This window comes from Juglans microcarpa x Juglans regia, chromosome 5S (assembly GCF_004785595.1).
Source record: "Juglans microcarpa x Juglans regia isolate MS1-56 chromosome 5S, Jm3101_v1.0, whole genome shotgun sequence".
Lineage (NCBI taxonomy): Eukaryota > Viridiplantae > Streptophyta > Magnoliopsida > Fagales > Juglandaceae > Juglans > Juglans microcarpa x Juglans regia.
This window is the reverse complement of record NC_054603.1, coordinates 31,589,710-31,616,873: the sequence shown is the minus strand read 5'-3', so window position 1 is coordinate 31,616,873 and position 27,164 is coordinate 31,589,710. Positions and strand designations below refer to the sequence as shown.

General features: G+C 37.0%; 2 protein-coding genes across 2 annotated transcripts; one reads left to right on the top strand and one right to left on the bottom strand.

Annotated features, from left to right (window-relative positions):
• The first annotated feature begins 14,093 nt into the window (after nucleotides 1–14,093).
• On the top strand, nucleotides 14,094–14,675 carry LOC121267310. The gene has a single exon (XM_041171157.1). The coding sequence runs from the start codon at nucleotides 14,094–14,096 to the stop codon at nucleotides 14,673–14,675; it is 582 nt and encodes a 193-aa protein (XP_041027091.1).
• A 1,759-nt stretch (nucleotides 14,676–16,434) lies between these two features.
• On the bottom strand, nucleotides 16,435–26,925 carry LOC121267309 (protein DETOXIFICATION 53-like). The gene is made up of 3 exons (XM_041171155.1): nucleotides 26,896–26,925; nucleotides 26,618–26,749; nucleotides 16,435–17,995 (listed from the first exon to the last, which is right to left on the bottom strand). Exons 1-3 carry the CDS (start codon nucleotides 26,923–26,925, stop codon nucleotides 16,556–16,558), a joined length of 1,602 nt encoding a protein of 533 aa, XP_041027089.1. The 3' UTR covers nucleotides 16,435–16,555.
• Nucleotides 26,926–27,164: the final 239 nt, after the last annotated feature.

The following is a 27,164-nucleotide window of genomic DNA, read 5'->3' as shown; positions in this document are numbered from 1 at the left end:
CCTCTGGTTGAACTCTTGTTTCCAAACCATTAATAGTTGTACATTCATTTTCAGATCATCCAGCTCGCCCTTGTACTGGGTTGCCAGATTTTTGTATATACCTATCATTTTCGTGCATTAGATGTTCAACTTGTGTTGACATTTTGGATGGTGTTGACTCATGTATAACAAAACTATGCAAGCCTCTGGCATAGCCTGATCTGTATCCCAACACCTCTATAAATATGGTTTTCGCCGCCTCGTCTGTCCATTCCTCAGGCACAAGCTCATCCAGTTTTTTAATCATTTCATTCTGAAGCAAGAAATATAATTAAATGTGGCATACAAACTATATATATATATATATATATATATATATATTATCTAGATAAAGTGTCTCCCCCATGTCCAATGAAGATAAGTTTGAGTGTACCCACATAATATGTAGTGGGTGTGACAAAGCATGCTTTCTTCTTTGACCATCTAACTTATTTGTAGAAGCTAACCAAGTTTAAGCGACCCATACACTTCATTCCCAGTGTTAATTATTATAAACATTCAGATTGTAACCACATGCAAAAGCTTTTGCTCTCATCTCCTTGTAATGTGTAACATGCATGTGGCATAGACCAACCAGCTCATTTTTCATGTAAATGTAATTCATTTCTTAAACCAAGACTATACAAATACTTGCGTGCATTGATTGAATCTTTTGATTTGCCTGGAATACTCATCAACTTTCCTAAGATATTATCACAAATGTTCTTTCCGATATGTCAAAGTTATGTCGCAATTTCAACGATGACCAATAAGGTAATTGGAAGAAGATTTTTTTTTTGTCTAATTTAACTCATCAGGTCAGCCTTTGCCAAATTGTACATAGTCAACAAAACTTAGTTGCTCGAGTACGTCTTGCCCCGACAGTTCTCTAGGTGGCTTACAATGATCATCATTGCCATCAAACATAGACTTCTTCTTCCTCCAAGTATGACTAGTTGGCAAGAAACGACGATGACCCATGTAACAATGCTTTCGCCCATGTGTTAACCACATCGAATCTGTGTCCTTGTTACAAGTTGGGCAAGCCATCTTTCCCTTAATACTCTAACTAGACAGATTCTCATATGCAGGAAAATCATTAATAGTCCATAATAATGTTGCATGTAATTGAAACATGCCTTTGGTGAAGGCATCATACGTATATATGGAATTCATCTATGAGAGGCTGCAAGTACATGTCAATCTCATTGCTCGGTGCCTTTGGCCTAAGAATTAAGAGGGACATTATTAAGAAATGATCTTTCATGCACATCCACGAAAGTAGATTGTAAGGACAAAGAATAATTGGCTATATACTATATGGCCTAGCCATATTAGTGAAAGGGTTGAATCCATCACTTGCTAATCCAAGGCGCACATTTTGTGCATCTCTAGTGAATGAGGCATGCTCTTCATTGAATTTCTTTCATCCTATGGAGTTAATAGGATGCCTCATAACATCATTATCATCAACACGCTGTTCTTTATGCCATCTCATAGCCAGTGTTGTCTTCTTGAATGTAAACACCTCTGCAACCTTGGTGCCAAGAAAAAATATCGGCATACTTTGTAGGGAATCTTTTTTTGCTAACATATTGCTAAAGCCCATATGGATTTACCACATTTAGGACACTTATTCATGTTGGCGTTTTCCTTCCAAAATAGTATGCAATCTTTTTGGCATGCATGTATCTTCTCATAAGAAAAGCCCAAACCTTACTCTAATCTTTGTGCCTCGTGGTATGTGCTAGGTAACAGGGCACTGGGAAATGCTTCTTTCAACAACTTCAAAAGAATGTCAAATGATTTGACAGTCCAGCCACCAATGGTCTTTATATGCAGCAACTTCACAATAAACGATAATTTGGAGAATTTCACACATGCAAGATATAGTGGACGTGAGGAGTTCTCCAATAATTGATCAAATGATTTTGAAGTAGGCTCTACATAGGTGGAATTTATATGGATGCTAGGATCGGTTGACTTGCACCTGCAAACATGTTGGCTTGGATGTCATCTAACACCTTATCCATGTCATCAACATATTCATGAGTTTGGCCTTGCTCAGTCATAGCATCATCATCATCAGAATCCCAGAACTCGGAAAGGTGCTCATCCTCCCCATGAAAGATCCGTTCTGTATAGTTATGATCCATTCCTTTGGTGAACAAGTGACGGTTGGAAAAAGTTGTTGTGACATGTATGACACGGACACCTAATACTGTCTATAGTGGTTGCATGAGATTGTGCCATTTTAATGAATTGTTGTACCCCTTCTCTATATTTGATAGACCTAAATCTATTGTTCAAATATATCCAACTTTTGTTCATTTAATGTTGACTGTAGAAAAAACCATTATAAGGTGGATAATTGTTCATTTAACATATATAGTATATCCTAATATATAATGAGTTATATAAAAAGTTTGCATAAATTTGAGACTATAGTAAAACAATTTGCACAAATCAATATATATATATACAACCATTTAATAAGTATTATAAAACGTTTTTTAGAATCTGTACTAGATATGTTTTTGGGCAATATTTAAAGTATGTAATAAAAAAATATAAAATAGAAAATGAACTTATTCCAATGGTTTGGTGAAGATTGTTAAAGAGCAAAACGTTCAAGCAGTGCAAATAGGAACCCTAACAATCACAGAAATGGGCAAGATGTGCTTCTATAGTCTACACCATTTTACAAACAAAGGGGCCCACTATAAGTTTTTATTAACCTAGAAGTTTCTATATTTTTGCCCATTTGATCAACAGTAAGTTTTTATCACCATTTTACAAACAACGAGCGGTGCAAAAGGAACCCAAAGAGACAAACAAATGTCAAGCAGTGCAAAAAATAAATGTATTTAACAAATAAATAAGCAGATTTCCGTTGAAAACATCTTGAAGAGACGTGTATGTTCTGTAATCTATATTTTTATAGTCACTCATTTCATTTTCAGCCCTATTTTACCTCAACTCTTCAATTACGACTAACCAAGTGGTCTCTAACAGTAAATTCTACTAGATCTGAAGTTTCTATATATTTTCCTTAGTCGTTGATTTGGTGCAGTTTTATGTATTAATTTATAATTTTGTTTTTTCAAATTTATTGCTTTGTGTGTAATAATTCTCCTAATGGTTTCTTTACTTGGGTATGGTTTCTAAAAAGAAAAATGAGTATTGGGTTAAAGGAGGAACATAACACGTTATTTGTTAATCTTGATGTTGAACAGAACAGAATATATAACTATCATTGAATCTGTGAATGGTGAAAAATGTGGTTTTTATTTTGTTTATGGACATGGTGGTACATGAAAATTTTATCTTTGTAAAATGTTCTAATTTTGATTACGTTTAGGATCATAAATAGTATTTGCAGTTGCTTCATAAACTTTGTTTTTGGTTTATGTAATTTTAAGAAATGGTGAAGTTTTGGTTTCAGTTTCCTTATTTGGCTTGTTGTTATATGTCAGTATTTAGTTTTTGGTTATATGGAAAATATAAGTTGGCTAGATTTGTTTGGCAGTGGAAGCAATGTTTGCCAAGATGATGGAATTGTGCTTTTTAAATCTTGTTAAAATCTATAGATAAATTAAAACTTTTGTTTTTGATAAGTAGATAAATTACACTACTTTTATTCTATTTTGTTTATATTCAGTTAAAATTTAAATGTAATATTAAAACTGCTTATTGATTATTAAAATTGTAGTTTTCTGTTTGTGTAGAATTGTATTTTTTTTATGCAAGTTTGGTATGTAGCTTCATTTATAATTGTTTTTTGAAATCCCTGTTAGTGCCTTAGTTTTCAGTTGAGATTGATGTGAATTTGCATCCTGTGCAGATTCCTATAATAGTGTGATTTAAATCTGGAATGATATATGGATTCTCATATTCAAACAATTGAAGCTTTCAAGAAATGAGACTGAGATTAAGAATAAGGAGTCTAAGGTGGAGGAATTGATTGATAAGCATACTAATTGGTGAGATGTTTCAAAAATTAGAAATTTTCTTCCACCAGCAACAACTGAAGAAGTTATGAGGATAGTACTTAGTGCTAGTGAACATGAAGATACACAATTATGGGCCTATGAGAAGGTTGGAAAATTCAGTGTTAGAAATGCTTATAAATTATTTTGAGAACTAGAAAGGCCTATAGAAGAAGGGGAGTGTTCCAGTGTAAGAAGACATAATCAGTTATGGAAGACTATTTGAAAAATGAATGCTCCTCACAAAATTAAGATATTTGCTTGGAGAGCATGCATGAATGGATTACCTACGAAGTCTAATCTTCATAAAAGGAAGATACTTGATGAATACAACTCCAAATTTTGCTCACATGTAGTAGAAGACACACCACATGCCTTAATTCACTGTCCAAGTATGAAGGAGAGTTGGATAATTTTTTTTTTTTTTTTTTTTTGCCTTAAGCAATAGTTCACATGAACTTGATTTTATAGATATAACAAGACAGATATGGGAAAAAGGAAAGAGGGAAGATCTTGAAAGTTTCTTTATGATTGTTTGGGGTTCTTGGTATCGAAGAAACCAACTGATGTTTGAAAATAAGCTTTTGCATACTGATTATGTGATCAACCATGCTATTTCAATGCAGAAAGCTTATACCATCCTCAAGAAGGAGCCTTTGAAGAATATTCAAAAATGCTGTACAGGGGAACCTCCTCCACAGGGTGCTATGAAGCTGAATGTAGATGGGATCATGTTTTTTGATCAGCATTGTGCAGGTGTAGGACTAATTCTTCGTAATAGTCAGGTGAATGTTATAATGGCAGCAAGTAAGAAGGAACCAATTGTTAATGAACTAGTAGAGATTGAACTCATAGCTTTGCTGCAAGGCCTACAACTTTGTTTTTGGTTGGGATTGCAAGATCTGATTGTAGAAAGTGATTCCCTCTTGATGGTTCTAGCCATTCAAGAGAAAGCTGAATCGATAGCAATGCTGAGCAACCTTATCAGAGACATACAGGAGATGATGAAGCGGTTTCCAAAGTGTCAAATCCAACATGTGGGGAGGATGAGAAATAATGCAGCCCATAAGCTGGCTAGAAATACATGGAATATCGAGGACATTCATGTATGGTGGGAATCTCATCCAGATTTTCTTTCTCAAGTTATTTGGACTTCTTTCTCAAGTCATTTGGACTGATATCCATTTGTAATGCATTGTTATTAATGAAGTAAGCTATTTTGCTATAAAAAAAGGGGAAGTTATATTTCAATAATGTTTAGATTGTTTTAGATTGATGGTTTTGATTTTGTGTGAAAGTTATGGTTTTAATGCTAGTTTTTTAATTACACACGCACACTCCCAAATTGAAACACTTAGCATATTAAACATAGTATACCTCAATGCTTGAATTTACTCATCATTCTCTGATTAATTGGCAATATCAATTTTTTATAAGTAAAATAAGAATTAAGATAGATTTACAATATGAATATGTTAGTACCAAAGCAAATAATGTAAGAAACTGAAATGTCCAACTGAAGCAACAAACCCAATATCAAAGGTTTAGAAACTAACATTGGGTTTCTTATTTAAGATGTTTACAAACTGATTCAGAATTTCAGACTTTTGTTGAAGCAAACACACAGAAATCAAAACTAAAAGTACGTATTAATTTCAAGGCTGTCGCAACTTACAAGTTCTTTCTCGAGTCTTCAATGTTCTTTTATAGGTTGGACGATTTTCAAATAATGAAGGGTTTTCACATTTTCGCCATGAGGGTATTTTAATAATTTCTGCTCTTTGGTGGGATTCTGAAGAACATAAGGAGGCATAGTTTTGTTTCTTAGAAACCTAGTGTATTGCAAGGATTTTTTTTTTTCTTTCATCCTACTTTTCTATGCCTTTGATAATTTCAATCTCCGGTGCTCTCGACTTTAAAGTAGATGCCATTCTATAGAAAAATAAGCCAACACAAAACTGATAGAGAAATAAACACAAGCACATGAGACACCCAATAGATCAAAAGGGTCAATGAGAGAAATACCAAACAAAGATTGAAGGTGAAAATTGAAAAGTTGCTGAAATAGAGACCGAGTACTAGAGGAGGTCACATGCCACAGTGGGGCAGCCTAATCACGGAGGAAGAGAGAGAGAGAGAGAATATTGGGGTAGATGGGTGGAGAGTAATTTTGCGGAGAGAAGATTGGGTATTTTAGTCGAAATGTTTTTATGAACTTATTGCGGCAATAAAAATTTCTCTATAAAATGAAAGTCTTTTGTGATTTCTGCCCCTTTCGCGGTAGACTTATTTGTGACGACAAAATATCGCCGCAAAAATATTATTTTGTGGCAAATTTCTGGGTTGCCATCGCAAAAATGCGGCTACAATAAAATGAGGCTTCTTGCATCCAAAACTTACTCGCCACAATTAACTCCAATTATTTTTAAGACCACTACTCTAACTAGCCACTGTTTAGTAAGACCACCACCTTGAGAGTCAGCCATCCAATGTGGGGTAGTAGAAAATCCAACAAACTTTGACTTGCAGTGACAGCTGGACAACTACCCTGGCCTATTTAATTTTTGATAAATGATAAATACATATAATTTTTCACAAAATATTACACAACTATGCTTTAAAATGAAGGGTGTTTTTGTGAAATATCTTATAAAAGTAACATCAATTTACAAAAATACCCTCACTTTAAACTTAATTTTTTCTCAAATTTTAATTGTTCTAATTTTTAGTGTGTGTAATTTAGTGTGGGTGTGTATATTTTATTAGAGTAATAATATCCTTTTTCTTAATTAATCTTGTCATTCTCAATCTACTACAAGAAAACTGCTTATTTGTGGTCAGTTAATTCCAGCGAAATGACTATTTACAGTCAAAATGAGTCTGTTTTGGTCACAAATGATATTTTCGCCGCAATTAAATGGCCACAAAAATCTATTTTTCTTGTAGTGATATCACATTTGATTATGTGTACATTTTAAATGATTACCACTTAAATAGTAATTAATAGAAGAAACCACTTGAAATATGCCACATCACCAAATCATGATCAGATTAGAGATGATAAAATTTAGGATAAAGAATAGCATTTTTCATTTTATTATTTAATAAAAACTGGTGTACGTGGGGGATGTAAGTTAGGGATTTACACTGCATCCTTATTAATGAAGTTAAATTCATGTATATAACTTTGGCCAATATGAGGTTGCTACCCGGCCATCTGAGTTTATTACTCACATGGACTGCTTGACTTGGCAGGCAGTATCATGTGGCATTACTAGCTAGGGTTAATGCATACTACAAAGTGATCACTAGCTAGGGTTCGTACGTAAAATCCACCAACACTTGATCATCATGAACATGATTTACCCACAACTATAATTAATTACTCTCCAACGCATGATGCAGTACTACCGTAACTAAACTTCCAAATGATCACAGAATTACAAAGCACTGACACTATCACAGAATTACAAAGCACTGACACTATCTTCATGGAAATTTGGAATCGTACAAAGGCAGCAGATTGTTGTACGTACGCAGGTGAAATGAACGTACGAAAGAGATAATGAACATGCATATAAGTAGCACATGATATATATCTTTATAAATACTGGACATTCATTACATAGAACGACCGACTGGACTCACAATGGCTGCATGACTGCATGTGCTTTCTTCGTATTTGTGAGAAGGATGGAACATTCCTTTTTAAAAATTTGCTTAAAAAATTTATGATTTTCTTATGGGAGAAATGATGAAGTTTCTATACGTATTTTCTAAACAACGAAGTACTAGAACTGCACCAACAATATGAAAACGACTTTCACAGCTAGATTCTTAAAGGAAAAGGAAAAATCTTGGTGAATTAAACTAAAATCCAGCTGCCGCGCGATCAAGTTTAGAAATATAATCTAATCGAGAAAACTAAGCAGATGGGAGTTTATTCTAGAATCGAAAAGTTCAGGGTGCGTGTGAGGGGGGTTACGTGTCGCAGTTGGTGGGGATGCTGATCTCGTATGGAATGTTGACTTTGCATGTTAAGCAACTCAATGTGAGAAATAATTCACTTGTTTATTCATTGATTTCATCCACGTATATATGCTTGAGTGAAATAATGTATACATGGAAAGAAAAAGAATTTGCCGTACAAAGAAAGAATGTGTAATGGCTACAGCTAATTAGCTAAAATTATGGGATTGAGAGGATTGTGGAATCTTGCTGGAATGAAGGAGATTTGATTTGCTAATACTCCCCCTCAAGTTGGTGCATGAAGATCCGTAATGCTCAACTTGCGAGATAGATGATGAAAGAGATCGCTACCCAAAGCTTTGGTGAAGATGTCGGTGAGTTGCTCGGAAGAGGGTAAGTGAGCGGTGGTGAGAAGACCAGAGCGAAGTTTGTCACGAACAATATGACAATCGATCTCAATATGTTTGGTGCGTTCATGGAAGACAGGGTTGTGAGCAATGTAGAGAGCAGATTGGTTGTCGCAGTAGAGAGTCATGGGACCTTTGTGTGAGATGCCGAGATCATGGAGAAGTTGTTGCAACCATACTAGTTCACAGGTGATGACAACCATGGCACGGTATTCGGCTTTCGTAGAGGAATGGGCAACTTTAGTCTGTTTCTTGGTACGCCATGAAATAGGACTAGAGCCAAGAGTGATAAAAAAATCCGTGGTAGAGCGTCGGGTGGTGGGGCAACTAGCCCAATCAAAATCTGTGTAGGCGCGAACATGAAGGTCATTTGAGGAGGAGAAAAAAAATGCCTTGGCCGGGAGTGCCTTTGATGTAGTGGAGAATACGAGTAGCAGCTGTCATGTGAGAAATTCTGGGAGCATGCATGAATTGGCTAAGGATGTTGACGGCAAAGACAATATCAGGGCGAGTGATGGTGAGATAAATGAGTCGTCCAACTAACCGTCGGTATGGGGCAGGGTCAGGAAGTAGATCCCCATCTGTGTTATTGAGCTTCAAGTTTTGCTCCATGGGAAATGGAGCAGGGCGAGAACCAAGTTGACCACTATCGGCAAGAATTTCCAGGGCATATTTGCGTTGATTGAGAAAAATGTCTGAAGGTGAGCGAGCGACTTCAAGACCAAGGAAATATTTGAGCAGTCCAAGATCCTTAGTTTTGAAGTGAGAAGAAATAATAGTCTTGAAAAAAGTGACTTGAGAGAGATCATTACCGACGACCAAGATGTCATCGACATATACCAAGATAATAGTAAGACTAGTAGCAGTAAACAAGGTAAATAAAGAGTGATCGGCTTGAGATTGAACAAAACCTGCATTAAGAAGAACAGACGTTAGTTTAAAAAATCAATTCCGAGAAGCTTGCTTGAGGCCATAGAGGGATTTCCGGAGGCGACAGACACGTGTCTCCCCTTAATGCAGTAGCCTGGTGGGGGTTTCATATAAACTTTCTCATCAAGTTCACCATGCAAAAAGGCATTGTGAACGTCCATTTGGTGAATAATCCAATTCTTGGTGGCAGCAATTGCTAGAACGCAGCGGACTGTGGTCATTTTGGCAACTGGAGCAAAGGTTTCATGATAGTCTATACCTTTCACTTGAGTGTAGCCTTTGGCTACAAGTCGAGTTTTGTAGCGCTCAATGGTACCATCAGCACGAAGTTTGGTCTTGAAAACCCATTTGCAACTGATGGGTGTTTTGCCAGAAGGAAGAGGTTCAAGTGTCCAAGTGGAGTTTTCCTCAAGGGCACGAAGTTCGGAGGCCATGGCTTCACGCCAATGAGAGTGGCGATTGGCTTCGGAGTAACAAGTAGGCTCAATAGAATCAGTGAGAGCAGTTAAGAATAAATGATGAGTATGTGAAAAACGAGAGTATGAAAGGAAAACAGATAAGGGCTACAGCTAATTAGATAAAATTATGGGCTTGCGAGGATTGTGGAATCTTGCTGGAATGAAGGAGATTTGATTTGCTAATATTGCACAAGGCAGGGAGTCCAGCTGCATACTTAGGGTTAAGGCCACCCTGCAAGGCACCAGCTGTTGATTTCAAGCACCTGCATGCGTTCTGACGGTCAGTAGTGGTGCTGGCTGCTTTGTTGAGATTGGTGACCGCCGTGCAGCATGGTTGAGAAGGTTGCCCGCCGGTCCTCAGGTAGGAAAGGCAAGGTATGAGGCTGCCTTGTATCTTGCTGCATGATAGTGGGGCCGCCACGACGGCAAAGGGTGCACATGATACCATCATGCACAAGAGAAGCACGCACGCCAACTTGAGGCTTTCCATTGTCTGATACTTTTCTGGAGTATAAAGGACAAAAAAGGCTTTCTTTTGGACGTACAATATATGGAAGAGGAAGCTAAGCATGGAGCTTGAGTACTTTGAAATTAAGCTGGGTGGGTGAGGGTGAGATCAGCTTATCGACATGGTCGTTATATATATAGATCAGAAGTTAAGAGCATGCATGAACAAGGCAGGCAGCGAGTACTGTTACCGGGAATGGGTGGTGGTTGGACCTAATCCAATGCACTTAATTTCTCGCCTTTCCAGACCGTACGTACGTAACTTACAGTAGCGGATCAGTAACAACATGCAAATAAATTAAATATATATATGTCTGTTAAAAATATCACCGAAAATGTAATAATATATATATATATATATTTTGAAGAAATATTTATTAATATTAATTTATTCTTATGAATTGTGATGATCCCGTACCACGCCTTCTAATTAACTGAAATTAATACTTCTAGTTTTATGTTAAGTTGCTTTTACCTCGTGAGTTCTATGTTTGAATTTAGTCAATAATTTGGTCATCTACTCTGTTCATGTCTAACTTTATTTCGCGCCATAATTGATGCTCGCTCATATTCATTCTCATGTTATCCGTCTTTCCATAATCCTCGTATTTTTCCTATCATTTTCATGAACAATGATATGATATGATATAAATATATATATATATATATATCATATGTCTAGTATATATGTATGGTAATATATAAAATTTAGATCTATGCCATTTGATATTGTATATCATTGATTTATTTTATTTTCATTCTTTCTCTAACCTCATTCTCCAATAAATAATTAGGACATATATTATGTATTCAAGCACATTTCAAGGGGAAAATGAAGGACATAATTGATTTGCAAGCTATTGGAACACGAGACAATTACAAACTTATTCAAGACTTGCAAAAGGAGGTGGACCTTTATCTTGAGGAGGAAGAACTGAAATGGAAGCAAAGGGCAAAGCAACACTGGTTGCATAAAGGAGACAGAAACACTCAATACTATCACAAGTTTGCTAATAAGAGGAAATCAATTAATACCATCAAACAGTGGAGGACAGTCAAGGCCAAATTGTCATTGATGCTCACCTGATTGGAGAAACCTTATTGGTTATTTCTCTAATCTTTTCACTTCTACTAATCCCTCTGATCTGTCTAGTTGTGTTTCTGGTTTAACAGCATGTGTGACACTTGAAATGAATTCCAAACTTCTTTGTGAATTTACTACCGAAAAGTCTTTGCATCCGCCATTGTGTGGCATCAGCCAGTTTGCACACCTTATTTGGCACCCATCGCACGCTCTTCCCATCACACGGTCGTCCCACTCATTTGAAATTTTATCTGAATTTTCATTTGAGAGAGAGAGACGATGAGAGAGAGAGAGAGAGAGAGCTGATGAGATAGAGAGAGCCGAGATAAGAGAGATAGCCAAGATGAGAGAGAGAGAGAGCTGGCGAGAGAGAGAGCTAATGAGAGAAAGAGAGAGAGAGAGACAGAGTCGAGATGAGAGACAGAGAGCTGATGAGAGAGAGCCGCTGGAGAGAGATGATGTGAGAGAGCGGATGAGAGAGATGATGGTGCGTTTGGAATAATAATAATAAAAAAGACAAGAGATTGCCATGTAGGGTGTGCGAAATTGCACACTGCTATAGCGGCTGATCCCTACCAAAACTCATTTACTACAATGGAAGTAAAGGATGCAGTTTTTCAGATGGCCCTTCCTAGCTCACCAGGTCCAGATGAATTCCCTCATGCCCACTTCAATCAAGAAAATTGGTCCATCATTGGAGAAGAGGTATGTCTATTTGTACAAAAAGTTTTGCAGAATGGCTGGCCTTTACATGACATTAATGACGCATTTATCACATTGATACCAAAAGTAAAGCAACAAAAAAAGGTGACAGATTTCAGGTCTATTAATCTGTGTACTGTGCTTTACAAGATTGTTTCTAAAGTGCTTGCTAATAGGTTAAAAAGAATCTTACCTAAGATCATTTCACCAAACCAGAGTGCTTTTGTGCCTGGTTGATTGATCACTAATAAAATTTTAGCAGCATATGAAGTTCTTCATTCTATAAACACCAGAATGTATGGAAAGTCAGGTTATATGGCTCTTAAGCTTGTTATGAGCGAAGCTTATGATCATGCCAAATGGATTTTTCTTGAAGAAGTTATGCACAAACTTGGTTTTGACAGAAGATGGATCAATCTTATGATGGGTTGCATTAGATCAGTTTTTATTCCATATTGATTAATGGAGAACCTCATGCATCTTTCATACCCTTTAGAGGACTTAGACAAGGAGATCCTCTTTCTCCTTGTTTATTTTATGCTCAGAAACTTTGACCTCCTTACTGAATAATGCAAAAGCTATTGGGAGTATCTCAGGAGTACCAATTGGGCATGACAATCTTTAGATTAACCATCTTCTATTTGCTGATGACAACCTCCTGTTTTGCAAGGCAAATTGTCTTGAATGGTGTAGGCTACTTCACTTGTTGGAGATCTACGAGAGAGCCTCGAAACAAATGCTTAATAAAGAGAAAACTTCCCTATTCTTCAGCAAAAACACCCCAGCAAATGTTAAGAGAAACATTCTGTAAATTGTTGGAGTTAAGTCCTCGGGGCCTTTTGAGAAATACTTGGAGCTCCCTGTTGTTGTTGGTAGATCAAAAGTTGCTGCATTACATTCCTTTTTGGATAGAATTTGGAGCATAATTTCAAACTGAAAAACTAAAGCACTTTTAGTAGGTGGCAAGGAGATTCTTATAAAAGCAGTTCTTCAAGCAATTTTCACCTATTCAATAGGTATTTTTTTTTGCCGCCTGGGTTTATTATACATAAGTTGAACAGTATGTTCAAGAAATTTTGGTGGGGCTATAATGAGGATCACTCTAAGATTCATTGGATGAAATGGAGTCAGTTGGGTACAACAAAAGACTATGGAGGCCTTGGATTTAAGGACTTTAAGAGCTTTAATTTAGCAATGCTTTCCAAGCAAAGCTGAAGAATTTTTACTCAGCCCGACTCTTTACCTGCAAAGATTTTTAAAGCAAAGTACTTTCCTTAGGAGGACTTCTTAAAGGCAAGACTAGGATCAAGACCCTCTTATGTGTGGAAAAGTGTCAAGGCAAGGACAAAGCTCTTGGAAGAAGGATTATACTGGAGAATTGGAAATGGTAGGAGGGTGAGGATCTGGAAAGACAGATGGCTACTAACACATATTAGCCATAGTATTATATCTTCTGATTTTACTCTTGGAGAGGAAGCAAAAGTGGCAATGTTGATAGATCAAGATCTAAACTAGTGGAATGAATAGCTGTTGCATCAGTCTTTCACTCCTTAGGAAGTCCAACAGAATCTTAAAGTCACCATCAGTTCAAGAGGTAGAGATGATAAATTAGTTTGGTTTTATACCAACAATGGCCAGTTTTCTGTGAAGAGTGTATATCATCTTCACAAAAAGTTGGTTAGCAAAAATGAGGCAAGCACTTCAGATGTCAGTAGTAATTTTGGGTTCTAGAAATCAATATGAAAAATGAATGTTCCCAATGTTGCTAATATGTTTATTTGGAGAGCATGTCGAGATGCCATCCCCACTTCCTCAAATATGTGCAAGAGGAAGATTTTGAAAGATGATTCATGTATTTTATGCAAATCTCATGTTGAAAATGTGGGAGCATGCCTTATGGAGTTGTGTAGCTTCTCAAGATGTTTGGAGTATAGGCTGCAAAAGAATTAAGAAATTATTTGTTCAAAGTCATAGTTTTGCATAAATTTGGAAAGAATTAGTATAGAAGCTGAGTAAGGAAGAATTGGACATGACTGCAATGATAACAAAACTGACCTGGTTTAGAAGCCATTCTATTCTTCATGGCAAAGAGTTTCATCATCCTAGATTCCTTATAACCAAAGCTTTAGAGGATTACTATTTGTTCCAGATGGCTCAAGAGAGGAAGTCATCACCAAGTGTTACTGTTGTTCAGAAATCTGCTTGGATTAAGCCACCTGCTGACTGGTTTAAAATGAATTGGGATGCATCATGTGCTCAATCCAGAGGAAGGGTAGGCATTGAAGTGATTATAAGATATACCAGTGGTCAAGTAATTGGATGTTGTCGTGACTCAAAGCCCTTAGTTGTTAATTCTTTCATGGCTGAAGTTGTTGCACTGCAAGTGGCTATGAATTTTTGTAAGGATATGGGGATTAAAATGGTGAAGCTAGAAGGTGATTCTTTGCAAGTGGTTCAATATTTACAGAAAGATAGCCATGATATGAGCCCAGTTGGCTTGCTCTTGGAAGACAAAAAATTGCTGCTCAAGTCATTTGCTCAATGGTCTATTCATCACACAAATAGGCTAGCAAATGAAGGTGCACACTACCTTGCTCAAGATGCTATTTAACACAAGAATGTTGTGTTAGATGTGGAAATGATTCCTGATTGTATTAAATCTATTATTTTAGAGGAAGCTTTATAGTGATTGATTGATTAATAAATCATCTTTCTTTCAAAAAAAAGAAGAATAGCAAAAAAGAAACCTTTCAAAGTGTCCCTCCATCTCCTTCTCCCATCCCCAATTTTTTTTCTATTTTATAGTAGCTATTTTCTACAATACTTACATATATATATATATATATATATAATTGTTTTGCAGTTGATGGATGCGTGCTTTTTTTTTTTCTAGGTAAGTTTAGCATTTTATAGATAAACTAAAGGATTACAGGATATAAGTTTTAGTGGGGTGGAAATCCCCTACAATTATTCAAAAACTAACAAATACATCACATAAAAAAGAAAAAAGAGGGATGTGGAGAAAATTAATTGGCTCCCACCCATGTCCTACTAGGGGATGCCGCTTGAAGCGGTTTTTGTATAGTCTGATAAAACAAATTATATTACTGTAACTAAAAGTCGTAGTAAAATGGGGTGTGTTGCATCTTGTTGGTTTGGACTGGCTAGAAGAGATTGTTACACCCATTTCCACTTGATCCTCAGTTCGGGAAAGCGGAAACATAGGATAGCAGTCTGAAACAAAGTTGAGTCACCGGCTGAGGATCAACACAGGCTATGACAGCGCGTGCAGGTCACAAGCCACCGCGTCCTGGAGTTGCTCCTAATGACACGAGTGGCGTCTTGGATGCGTGCTTTATTTTGTCTATTTAATAACTGATACTTTTTTTTTTTTCAAAATATATACCTAAGTCAAGCAGGATTAGCCGCTGAATTTAAGCATATCAATAAGCGGAGGAAAAGAAACTAATAGGCTGCATTTTCGCATATATATTATTATTATTATTATTTATATTTTCAAAGGCTGCATTTGCGTACTTGGTTGAGAAATACACTATTGGGGTCAAATTTTCAAACGCCACACAAAGCTAGCTCTCTCCGGCTTATTCCTCACTCGGTACTATAGCCCCGGCCTCGCGCATTTACTGTCTCAACCTCTTGGTGGTCAAGATCAAGTAGTCATAAGCTCACGATCCATTAATTGTTCATGGGTGCACGTGCATGAGGGAGAAATATTATCCATTAATTGGCTTTCAAACATGTAAAATCCACATGAACCAATTTAATATTTAACTAAAAATATATAAAGATAAAAACATATATAAACTAGAAGCTGGATAAATCTAAACCATCGTAAAAAGCTAGAACCATCAATCCAATGCAGTATTTTGATGATGATTCACTACATAGTTTTTATTTTATTGCTGGCATACACATGCAACATGAAAACACTACCCGTAACGAATGCCCAAGGCAATTCCGGCCATATATATATAAGTTCAACGTTAATAACGCCGGCCTCATACTTCCCTTTTCTAGATTCTAATAATTCCCACCAATGTGATATACCAGATGAGCAAATTATAGCCAGGATTAGATAAACAATATTAATTTGTCAATCGACTAAAGAGCAGAATATAATAGAAGGAAAGAAATCGTACAAGGTACTATGTACGTCATATGTTCGTGCCTGCATGCAGTGAGTTTCATGTGTACGTGTGTTTCTATGAATCGAAGCAAATTAAAGAATATACTCCTAGTCGATGGACAACGAACTAAAAATGCATTTGATGATCATCCTCCAGATCAGATAGATGGCTCATTTTTTAACTTCTCACTTCTGTTCCACCTCAAGTTAAGATCATTAATGCATGAAACCATGAGTTTCGTGATTTATATATATATATATATATATATATCCTTCGCGTGTACTCTTGCCAAGAATTAATGTCTTCATGCAGTACGGACGGACTTAAAATTGGTTTTTATAACTCAGAGATCAGTGGTAATTAGTAGGACGCTTTCCAAATCATCCTTATCTCGTGCCTGTTGATCTGCTGCAAGAGTCAGCTCCTCAGCCCTTTTAGTTTGGTGCCTCCAATCTGTACGGATCAATGCATATCCCATCATAAACAAACAAGAAAACTGTGCTGACAGTAGCCCCAACCATAGACCTAGAAACCCAACCTTGCACACGAAACAAGTCAGAATAACCATTGGCAATCCAACGACGTAAAATGCACACAAGTTTATCCGGGCACCCAGCTTAGGACGTGCTGTACCGGTTAAGACCCCACACGCAGCGGTTTGGGGTGAGTTGCCGAGTTCGCATAACCCCAATATTGGAAGTGCAATTGAAACCAGATCAAGAATCTGAGACTCATCTGTGAACAACTTTCCCCACACAGATCTCACTGCATTCATGAAAATGAGGGCCGAGAGTCCAAAAGCAAAGGCCACGATAAGTCCAATAATGGCTGCCCATTGGGCCAGGGATGGTTGACCAGCCCCCAAAGCGTGGCCGACACGTGTTGCTATGCCACTGCTTAAAGAGATTGGAACCACATATAGCAAGCCTGTCGTTTGAATGAGGATGCCCATTGCAGCTAAACTTGCCTGTGGATCGCTCAATAATCCACACAGAAACAGCATTATTTCATACCACCACCACTCCAAGCACACTGAAGCAGCGCTAGGCAGTGCTAAACTTAGCAATGGCCCCCAGCCTTGAAAGGCAGAGGTAAATGTAGCTCCATTCCAAGGTTTTAGTGGTGTTTTGGAGACGATAAGATAGATTATCAAGCCCAAGTTTAAGTTGAGAGTATTAAAAGCAACAGCCAGTGCAATACCCTTGACACCTAATTTCAAATAAGTAGTGAGTAAGTAGTTAATAGGAAGGTGAAGGAGGGCTGCAAAAGTGGCTGCTATTGTTAGTGGGGTGGTTAAGCCCTGGGTTCGTAAGAAGATCCTTAATGGGTGGAGGTGAGCTTGAGCTAGCAATTCAGGAATGGAGAAAACCAAGTAAACCTTTGCAACTTTTGTGATGTTTGGGTCCTGACCCAACCAACGAAAGATGGGGCCAGCGTTAAGCCATATGACTGAGATGGATATGGAAACGAGTAGGAGGAGACATAGTGTTTTCTGGAAGGTTTGGCTGAGAACTGAGTATCGTTTGGCTCCATAGGCTTGGCAACAGATGGGGTCCATCCCCATGGATAGACCCCTGAGGATTGAATTGCCTGTGATATTCAAAAAACCAATCGCCAGTGTTCCCCCAGCTAGCTCTGTTGTTCCGAGACGACCCAAGAAGAGCATGGAAATAACGGACCTCGAGTATATAAGCAAGGTTGTCATCCCGATGGGCCCTGCAATCTTCCACAATGCTTGAACCTCTTCCCCCACCTGCAAGGATTGACAATATCTATTGTTAATCTAGAATGAGCAGTACATGAAAACGCGTGGCTTTATTACACATGACATGATCGAATATAGACACAACTCTGTATACGTGTTAACTATATATATATGTAGAGATCAAGAGTTAATTAATTAGTGGTTTAATTTAATAGCCGTTCAATCATTAATTTTATATCGGTCGTGCTAATTAATGGATATTACTAATTGTTGTTATAGTAATTTAAATGCAAGGGATAAGACGGGTATATCTTATAAGGAATAATGAGCATATTATATAGTCCAATCGCATAATTAGGACTTAATCCTAATCCGATCATAACACATGGCCGGGTGTACGACCAAATTTACGTTAATTATATTGATGAATACAAACTCGCAAATTTTCATATGATGAAAAAGGTCTGAATATATAGATGATCTCACCCGAAATCAGATGCCCTAATCAAAATTAACAAACTTTGATCACTTAAAAACACTCTTAAGGTAAATTATTACAGTTATAGAGGAGCTGATCATCATCATGTATTCTCGTTTGAATTTTTTCTTATGGTATCTTAACTCGAGGATCTTTACGTACTGTGAAAAACACTTGCGTGAGGAATTATAAAAGAACATTACATGGTAGAAACCCTTTCCAATTCTTTGTACAAATTGGATGCTCATGAATTATAAAAGAAATAGAGAAATCATTAAATGCATGCCTATGTAGAGTGTATCCTTCTTTGTGATCATTTTATTCCTATAATTTGCCGGCATTTTAGTGAATTAATCTAATATGTAGGCCTGCAAAACACCTGGCCCGCCCAAGGCTATTTTGGGTCCAACCCGATGACCAGTCAGTCCAAAATTGACCTGACCCGACTCGGTCCATTTGGGTCGGGTTAAAATGTCGGTTTTCTAGAAATTTATTTTCTTTTTTATTTTTTTATCAAATGAAAAAGAAAGAAAGAAACATCCTTAATTTCTTTTTGTTTGTTTTGCAAAGAAAAGATTAGAGATTCAACAAACACCAATATTGCAGCCCACCAAACTCTCATTATACTAAAAAACTTCATCAACACCACAATCAGCATCAACATAATATTGATTTTATGAAATTAATTTCCAATTTACCCTATAATTTCCAAACCGAAATGAATATGCGCAAGAATCACAATTTACCCTATAATTTCCAAACTGAAATGAATATGCGCAAGAATCACTAAAATTACCAAAAAAGAACAAAAAAAATCACATTTTACCTTTTTTTTGGGCAAACAAACGGTGCCTAACAGAACAAAAAAAAAAAAAAATCACATTTTACCTTTTCTTTTGTGGGCAAACAAACGGTGCCTAATAGAATAAAAAAAATCACAGAAAGAATCTTGTGAAGAAAACAAAAATAGACGAGATCGACACGGAATTGATGAGCTCTACGCCTTCTATGCTCACACACACCACTTCCCAGAACTTGGCACTGATCTGGTTGCCGCATTGCCCACCTTGGATGTGAAGGATCTCACGCATCTTCACTTGAAGTCGGGATAGGAGAAAGCGAAATAGAGAGAAAAATAGAGCAAGAGAGGAGGAGAGGAGGAGAAAAAGAACATTAACGAAACTCTCAACTTTTCTATTTCCTCCTTTGCTGAATGGGTAAAACTCCACAACCCAAGCTGGGTGCAAAACCATAGACACACGCACACAAACACTTGGTCTATGTTGGTTCAGGTCGTGCAAGATAGGTAGACAACGGGAGTTTACTTCTAGCAGGAAGGAATGAGCGAGAGGCAGAGAGGACACAAGCTGGCTTTTAGGTGCAGGGATGGCGTGAGAGACGAAGTTGATCTTTGGTTGAGACAGTGAGACAGTGATGAGCGTTAAAGAGAGTAAATGGTGCAGAGACAGTGAGAGAGAGTGTTAAGGAGAAAGCCAAGCAATAGAGAAAATGGGTATTTGCTTTGGTTGAGCTCTTCCATGAAATGATGAGGAAAAAGAAAATGATGGATATGAGACATATGAGAGAAAGGCTAGGGTTTGATGAGAATAGATGGGCGTGGGTTATTTCTTTAGGATGATCGGTTTCGACCGATATTAGATGAAATGAACCCGTTATGGGTTTTGACCTGTTGAACCCAACTTTAGTCGGGTGGGTCCATGTCGGGCCTTTCGGTTTGAATGAGCCAAGCCCTTTTTTGCATAGGCCTATTAATATGTTCACTTATCCAGATGATATGATCTTCACATGATGAACTTTAATATTAATTAAATGATGAAGATCATCACGTGTCTGCATATTATGTCCACAACTAATCTTTAATTGGATGATCTGGTTTGAAAAAAAGTAAAGAAAAGATTTAAAAGTCATGAGTTACAGCTAAATGATCACCATATTGTTGGATCGATGTGTCATTTATAAGATAGAGTAATTCTACTCTTAAGCCCTTGTTTCTCCAACACCACACACCCGGTGAGTTGGACCTATTTTAATTGTTTTTTCAAACGTGTGATTTTGCAACGTCACCTTATCATTTTACATACATGGCTGGACTGGATCTAGAAGACCTCCCTTTTACCAATTTACTAATCTACCCTCAGACGGTTCATTTTCGACTCCGCCGATGTATCACGGCTTCACCCGGAAAAATCTTCAGCGTTCAGAACCACAGCAATGGCCATCACTACCTTATTCTACCTTCCAAATTCTCTCTTTAGTCATAAACCCATATATAAAAGCAATTTCCTTTTCCACTCCAAAGTCCCAAATACACGAACCATTTCAAATGCAAGTCCAGACCCACACAGAGAATCCTGCCAGTTATGTTACCATCCACAACCTGAAGGCCGTGGTGGCTCTATTTGGAGTGGGTCTGATTCTGAGCTTAATTGGATCTGCCTTAGCGGTGGAGCTACCGTTGCTGGGTTCCACTCTGCAACTTGTTGAGCCCGCCAATGCTCTCTCCCTACCCACTTGGGCCATACATGTGTCTAGTGTGGTCGAATGGTGAGCATTTTTCCCATATTCTGTGCGATTTTGTTAATGGGAGTGAGGGCGACAAACAGAGGGCGAATAAAGGGATATGAGGGAGAAGTTTAGAGTCTGCGTGAGAAGAGAATGGGGAGGAAGGGATCTCACAGGCTACGGACAGACGAAATGAGGGAGACGGGGAGGACGGATCTAAGGGAGAAAATTCCTCGGCCGCAATAATACATGCGAACAAAATCCTTCAAGACGGAAGTGAGGGAGACAGAGAGGAAGGGATCTGAAGGAGAAAATTTCTCATCTGTGAGACTATGTGCGAATCCCCGTCGAAGACAATGTAAAACCATGACGTGACAACCAAACCGGATTCGCACGTCACGGTGTGTGGTGTTGGTAAAGGGAAGCAGCCTAAGAGTAGAATTTCTCTATAAGATAAGTGCAACTTCGGTCCGGTTCGGGTGCTAAGCCAGCATTGGCTTTATAATACCCTCCTCTCACTGGCTTTGCATCCAGCTCCTCTCTCTGCGTCTAGTTTTCAAACTTTTTTAGAGCGGCTGTGGGAGCTGGATTCCGTTATTCTACTTCGTAGAATCATGTACTAAAAATCTCTACTCATCCTTTTCTTTCGCTGCCTTTTGTTTGTTCGCTTGTGAAACTACAAGAGGAACATCACGAGCAGAATGACAGTGGGCTTTGACGAGGTTGACGTACATTAAGAAAGTGGAGGCCGGAACAGGAAACAGAGAGTTGGAAAATGATTTAACTATGAAGGAACTGGACACTTGATGTGCTGGAAGAACTGGATATATATCATAAAAGAATGGCTGAAGTTGCAGGATCTGAAGTTTCAACTCTGATGGTCGCAAATACTTAAACAGACCAATGGCAGCATGAAGAAGACTGCTGAAATGAGGTGGCATCATGGGTTGGGACCAGAAAGATGGAGGAATTACTCAGGTAAGGCCAGCTGAAGAAGCTGTTACGTATCCTTGCGCGCTGATCGTCAAGGCCATTTTGAAGCAATGGGATCGTCGGAATTAATGAAGATCAATCTTCTTTTGTCTACAAAGTTCAAAAAGTTAAGGAGCAACGGAGTTGATGATCGGCACATATGAAAACTGAGATTTTATTTGAGAAACGTTATAAGGTACGTACGTACATCCGTTGATTTTAAAAAGAGAAATACGTCAGTAACTATATATCATTAAAGATAAGTAGAAAGCAGTTTTATTCTTTTCAAAAGTTAAACACGTACGTACGGCACCAAACTGGAAGTTATCGTCACTTTAAAATGAACAGAAAAAATGGTGTGCGTGTGTATGCTCCTATATATCAATATTCTCGGTATATAACAAAGGAGGAGAAAAAAAATAGTTATGTATGCAGTATGATCAGTATGTTAAGGAGACAGAGAGAGTTAATTACCTCTGTGAGCGGCAGTGCTAGGAATGGGCCACTGGCCTGTAGAAGACGTCGGAGAATGCCATTGAAGAATCTGCCTTCGCTTCTACCTGATCTCATACTGTCTTCATTGCAGCACTCATCCTTGGATTGCAAAGGGTCGCCATTTATAATTCCTCGAGATTCAGTACAAGTGCACATGTTTTTTTCACCAGGGTTTGCAAAGTGGCCGGCGGATTGAGAAAACAACCCTAAAAAATTACAAAAACCGGACCACTTCCAGAGAAGGTTTGCCCAATATTGGTGCCAATGGAGTTTAATTAAACATTAACTGATCATCACAAAGAAAACACATGAGAAGAAAGTATTAGTCATGAAATTCGAGCTCCTCCTTAATTGATATATATATATATATATATATAACTTATAGAATCACACACATATAGTACCATATATGATGTGAATATATATATATATATATAATTACGTACGTACGTATAACGAGAGATTTTCATTTTAGACATCCGTGCCTGGAGATTTGATAATTGAAAGTAGAAGATATATATATATATATATAATCCAAACCTTAAATTTTACAAAGCACAAAAACCGGCCGTATGCTGTCACCGTGCATGGGAAGTTGTTGGCCTCACGTTTTTAACTATGTCCTCCGCCCGTGGCATTGGAAGTACTGTTATTGCTGAAAGGAAGGAATAAGAGGAAATATTTGGTGCATGCATTTGGGACAAAGAGATCACAATTGGAACGGACAGCCAGCTAGAACTCGCAATTCTCTAGGCCGGCCTCGACTACTTTATATATACTCATGTTGGTGTACGTGCTAGCTGCTTATAATCTAAATTGTATTAGTTTTTAAGTACTGTAAAGCCGAGTACTAGTGCATGCGTCCACTTAATTTTTTGGCTCAACCCAACAATTTTATGATCGTGTCAAATTGCATGTCATGATTCACCCAAAAGAAATTAACATCCTAAATTAATGCAGATATATATATATATATATATATATACATATATATATTATATAATTGTACAGCTTCTAGCTAGCAATTAGGGAAATCAGAAATATATATGGTAAAACCTTTTTTTTCCTTCTTAATTCGGGAGGCTTTATGGGGGGAGTGGCCGCGAACGCGAATAAGATACCAAATTAAGGCGCTAGCTTCATGGTAATTAAGAATTAGTAGAAGATCAAATGGCAGATCGAAGGACCACATGATACACTATGTATGATCTCGTGTAAAGTCACGCCGGACTACTTTGGGAGTTGGTGGTGATCATCACTTTGTGTCAACTGATATTGATCCCATGTGCATGTCTTGAAAAACCAGGTTACTGTGTTATATATAAGCACGTTATATATATATATATATATATATATATATATATACACACACACACACTGTAACTTAATTCAAATTGTATTAGGGAATTTAATTAACTCCACAGTAGTACTGTTACGGGATGCAGTAGTACTAGTGCAAGCTAGCACCAGCCTGTAAAGTATTCATTCATACCTCCTTTAATTTATGTATGTTTTGCATGTATTTTCATCTTTTATTTAGATGTTTTTTTTTTTTGAACGTCTGATCAGTTAAATATTTGTAAGAATGCATGATTAGCTAGATGATCATATTCGAATATATGTACAGTTAATTATTTCAAAAAATTAACAGTACTCGATTGTGATCCTGGCCTATAATTGGATGATCATGATCATATATATAAGTTCCCAAAAATTGAAATTGCAATTTTCTTATACTATATATCAAATTAAGCTGTTTGCGAAAATTGGCTACTATAAGTACCTAATTCATCACAATTCGGCGCATTTGGTACTACTGATGATCAAGTCTTGGTAGCTAGCTAGCTAGCTTCATGAGACGTTCACGGGAAGCCATGCATTGCAATTCATGATCAATTGCCTTAGACAATTTACCAACATTGTTAGTATTAATTAATGTTAATTAGCATGCATATATTTTTGTTCTCTATATATATTAGGGGTGACAATATGTGACACGACCCGTTAACTCAATACGAACACGACATGATAATAATGGGTTTGAGTTTAGTTTTAACGGGTTCGGATCAAAATGAATTAACTCATTAAGACACGATTGCTTAACAGGTTGATAACGGGTCAACTCATTAAGAAAGTTAAAGTTACAATTATACCCTTATACCTAAAAATAAAATTATTTCGATAATTTAATTTTTTGGATTGTAATTTTGGACTTGTAATTAGTTTAATATTTTTTATAGATATTATGATCTTAACATTTATATAAAATTATGCTAAACTTAATTAAGTCAAATGAGTTAATTTCGGGCATTTTCAACCCATTTATAACATAAACGGGTCGAGTTGAGTCGTGTTAACCTATTTTGTAGTATTTACTAGTGGATCAAAACGGGTTGACACGACACGACCCGTTATGTTAATGGGTCGTGTTAGGGTTTGATGACACAATTAGCTTAACGGGTTGTGTTCAGGTTAACCCATATAATATAATATATATGTCTTGACACGGACACAAACACAACTTGTTAACATGAGTTGACACCTCTAAATTATATATGGTCATTAACTACATGAGTGTATATTCTATTTACCGAAAGAAATCCATGCAGGTGGCCTAGCTATCCTGGTTCTCTTTCTTTAAGTACTATTGAGCACTACCGGAAAAAGTCCAAACAAATCATGAAAATAGCGTAGTTCACATCTCACGATCTGCTTTCGCTTCTAACTGCATGTACGTAGTAATAAACTCAAGTATACTTAAAAATTAATTTCAAAATACAATTTTATGCTACATTATAATATATATATATATATATATATACATATATATATAGTTGATTTGTCCTTAAAAGAGCAGGATAAATTAAAATCATGAGAGATTCTCATACAATATATATATAGGATAATAACAAATCATTCATAGGTACTACTACTCATGATCATCATGTACGTACGTAGTATAAGCTATAACTATATACGTAAAATGCAGCATCTAATCCGTCACCCGTTTGATCGCCCTAGTTATGCACATAAATCAACGTGCATATATATGTTCATATATATATATATATATATATATATATATATATATATATTAATTCGAGTATTCGGACTTGATCTCTTTAATTGGCTCAGAGTTGCAATAAGATCAAGTTGAATCATGATCACATGATGGCACTACAACAAATCTTGTTTTTTCCCAGGAGGGATTGTGGTCGAAAAAAGTGTAGACTTCGTGAGAAATTGTATGTTTCCCACCAATTTGTATCGTGGGAGACTCGTGGAATAAAATTGGTGGAGAAAAATTCTTTTTCCACCAAATTTTGATTTCATGGAAAAAGCCATCATTTTTGCCACGACATGAACGGTGGATAAAACATTTTAATTTCGTGGCAACTAAGTTTACTAACATCGACTCGTGGTCAGTAATAATGTCTTTATCCATGTAAGAAGTTTGTGGAAAATCAAGTATATCCATAAATTTCCTTCGTGGCAAAAGATGTCTTTCAAGTTTTACCCACCAGTTCGATCGTGGCGAAAAATTATTACGGATGATCAATTCTATTGGAAATAAGCAATTCCCACCATAATCATCTAGTATAATGTGGTGGGAAAAAACTCTTCATATTCCCCATGGGAAGAGGTTGTGGCAAAAAGTGTTTGCCCATAACATATTGTCTGGAAAATAATATTTTCCATAAAATACTTATTTACTAAGATCTATTATCGCGGGAAATAATCACTTCCCGCAAATAAAAAAGTATTTGCCACAAGTTGCATTTGCAGCAAATACTAAGAGACTTCAGAAAAAAATAATAAATAAATAAATTGTAAAATAAAAAAGTGAGACTGAGCCAAAAATAATTATAACAAATGGTCTAATATAGGCTAAAATAAATATATCTGAATCTTGGAGATCCAAATTCACACTTATAATAATTTAAAAAAAAACATGTAAATTGTGCTAACATTCAAGCTTAGCCTTACAAGCTAGAATAAGATTATCCTGGCATAGGGTCCTCTGTATCATACAAAATTAAAAAGCAGAAGCCTTCCAAACCCAAATCAACATATCACATCAACTCATCAATCATGGAAGAGAATGAGTTAAAGAAAACCAAACACTCGATACGAAAAAATAATTGCAAGGAGAACACTTCGCTAAACACGATGTATATAATCGACATGGTAAAAAAGAACAAAAAAATAACATAGTTATATGGTTATCCTACCTGACCCAAATATCGAACAAGAATGTTTGCACCAAGAGACCAACCAACAGCATATAAATTAGCTTTTGGGTACCGAGCAGCAACATGCTCCACCACTTCACGCATATCTCCTAAAAACAAAGCAGAATAGAACTGAACCAGAAGAGTTATAAAAATTGATCACACATCTTCATAGGAGCCTCTCAATATTCATATGTATAATCTGCTAAATATATTGTGTGCGCCATGCTTGGACAGTGCAGTGCAAAAGCCACAGAATCTCGAACCGAAAGTAATACCTGAGGAGTGGTGACAAGGCTATCGCCCATCCTCTAGATCTATAAGAGCTATTTTCAAAGTGAATGACATAAATCTCATTTAGGTGAAGATAATAAAACAGTAAAGAATCAAAGGCCAGAGTCAGAAAATACACATGAACAATATGTATGACAAACATATCATAGAAGCTAGGAATGAGTCCAGAATCCTGGGTAAAAGAAGTAAACCAGATCTTAATTAACTTCATCAGTCATCGTAGGAGGAATGAGGAGACGCAGTGCATCCAGGG

Excerpts from the sequence above, each read along its gene's own strand:
- LOC121267309 (XM_041171155.1), bottom strand. The coding sequence starts at position 26,925 with ATGGGCGATAGCCTTGTCACCACTCCTCAG. Across the intron at positions 26,750-26,895 it reads GCCTTGTCACCACTCCTCAG|TTCTATTCTGCTTTGTTTTT; the intron begins GTATTACTTTCG and ends CTTCTGGTTCAG. Across the intron at positions 17,996-26,617 it reads TTGTTCGATATTTGGGTCAG|ATTAACAATAGATATTGTCA; the intron begins GTAGGATAACCA and ends TGCTCATTCTAG.
- LOC121267310 (XM_041171157.1), top strand. The coding sequence starts at position 14,094 with ATGACTGCAATGATAACAAAACTGACCTGGTTTAGAAGCCATTCTATT.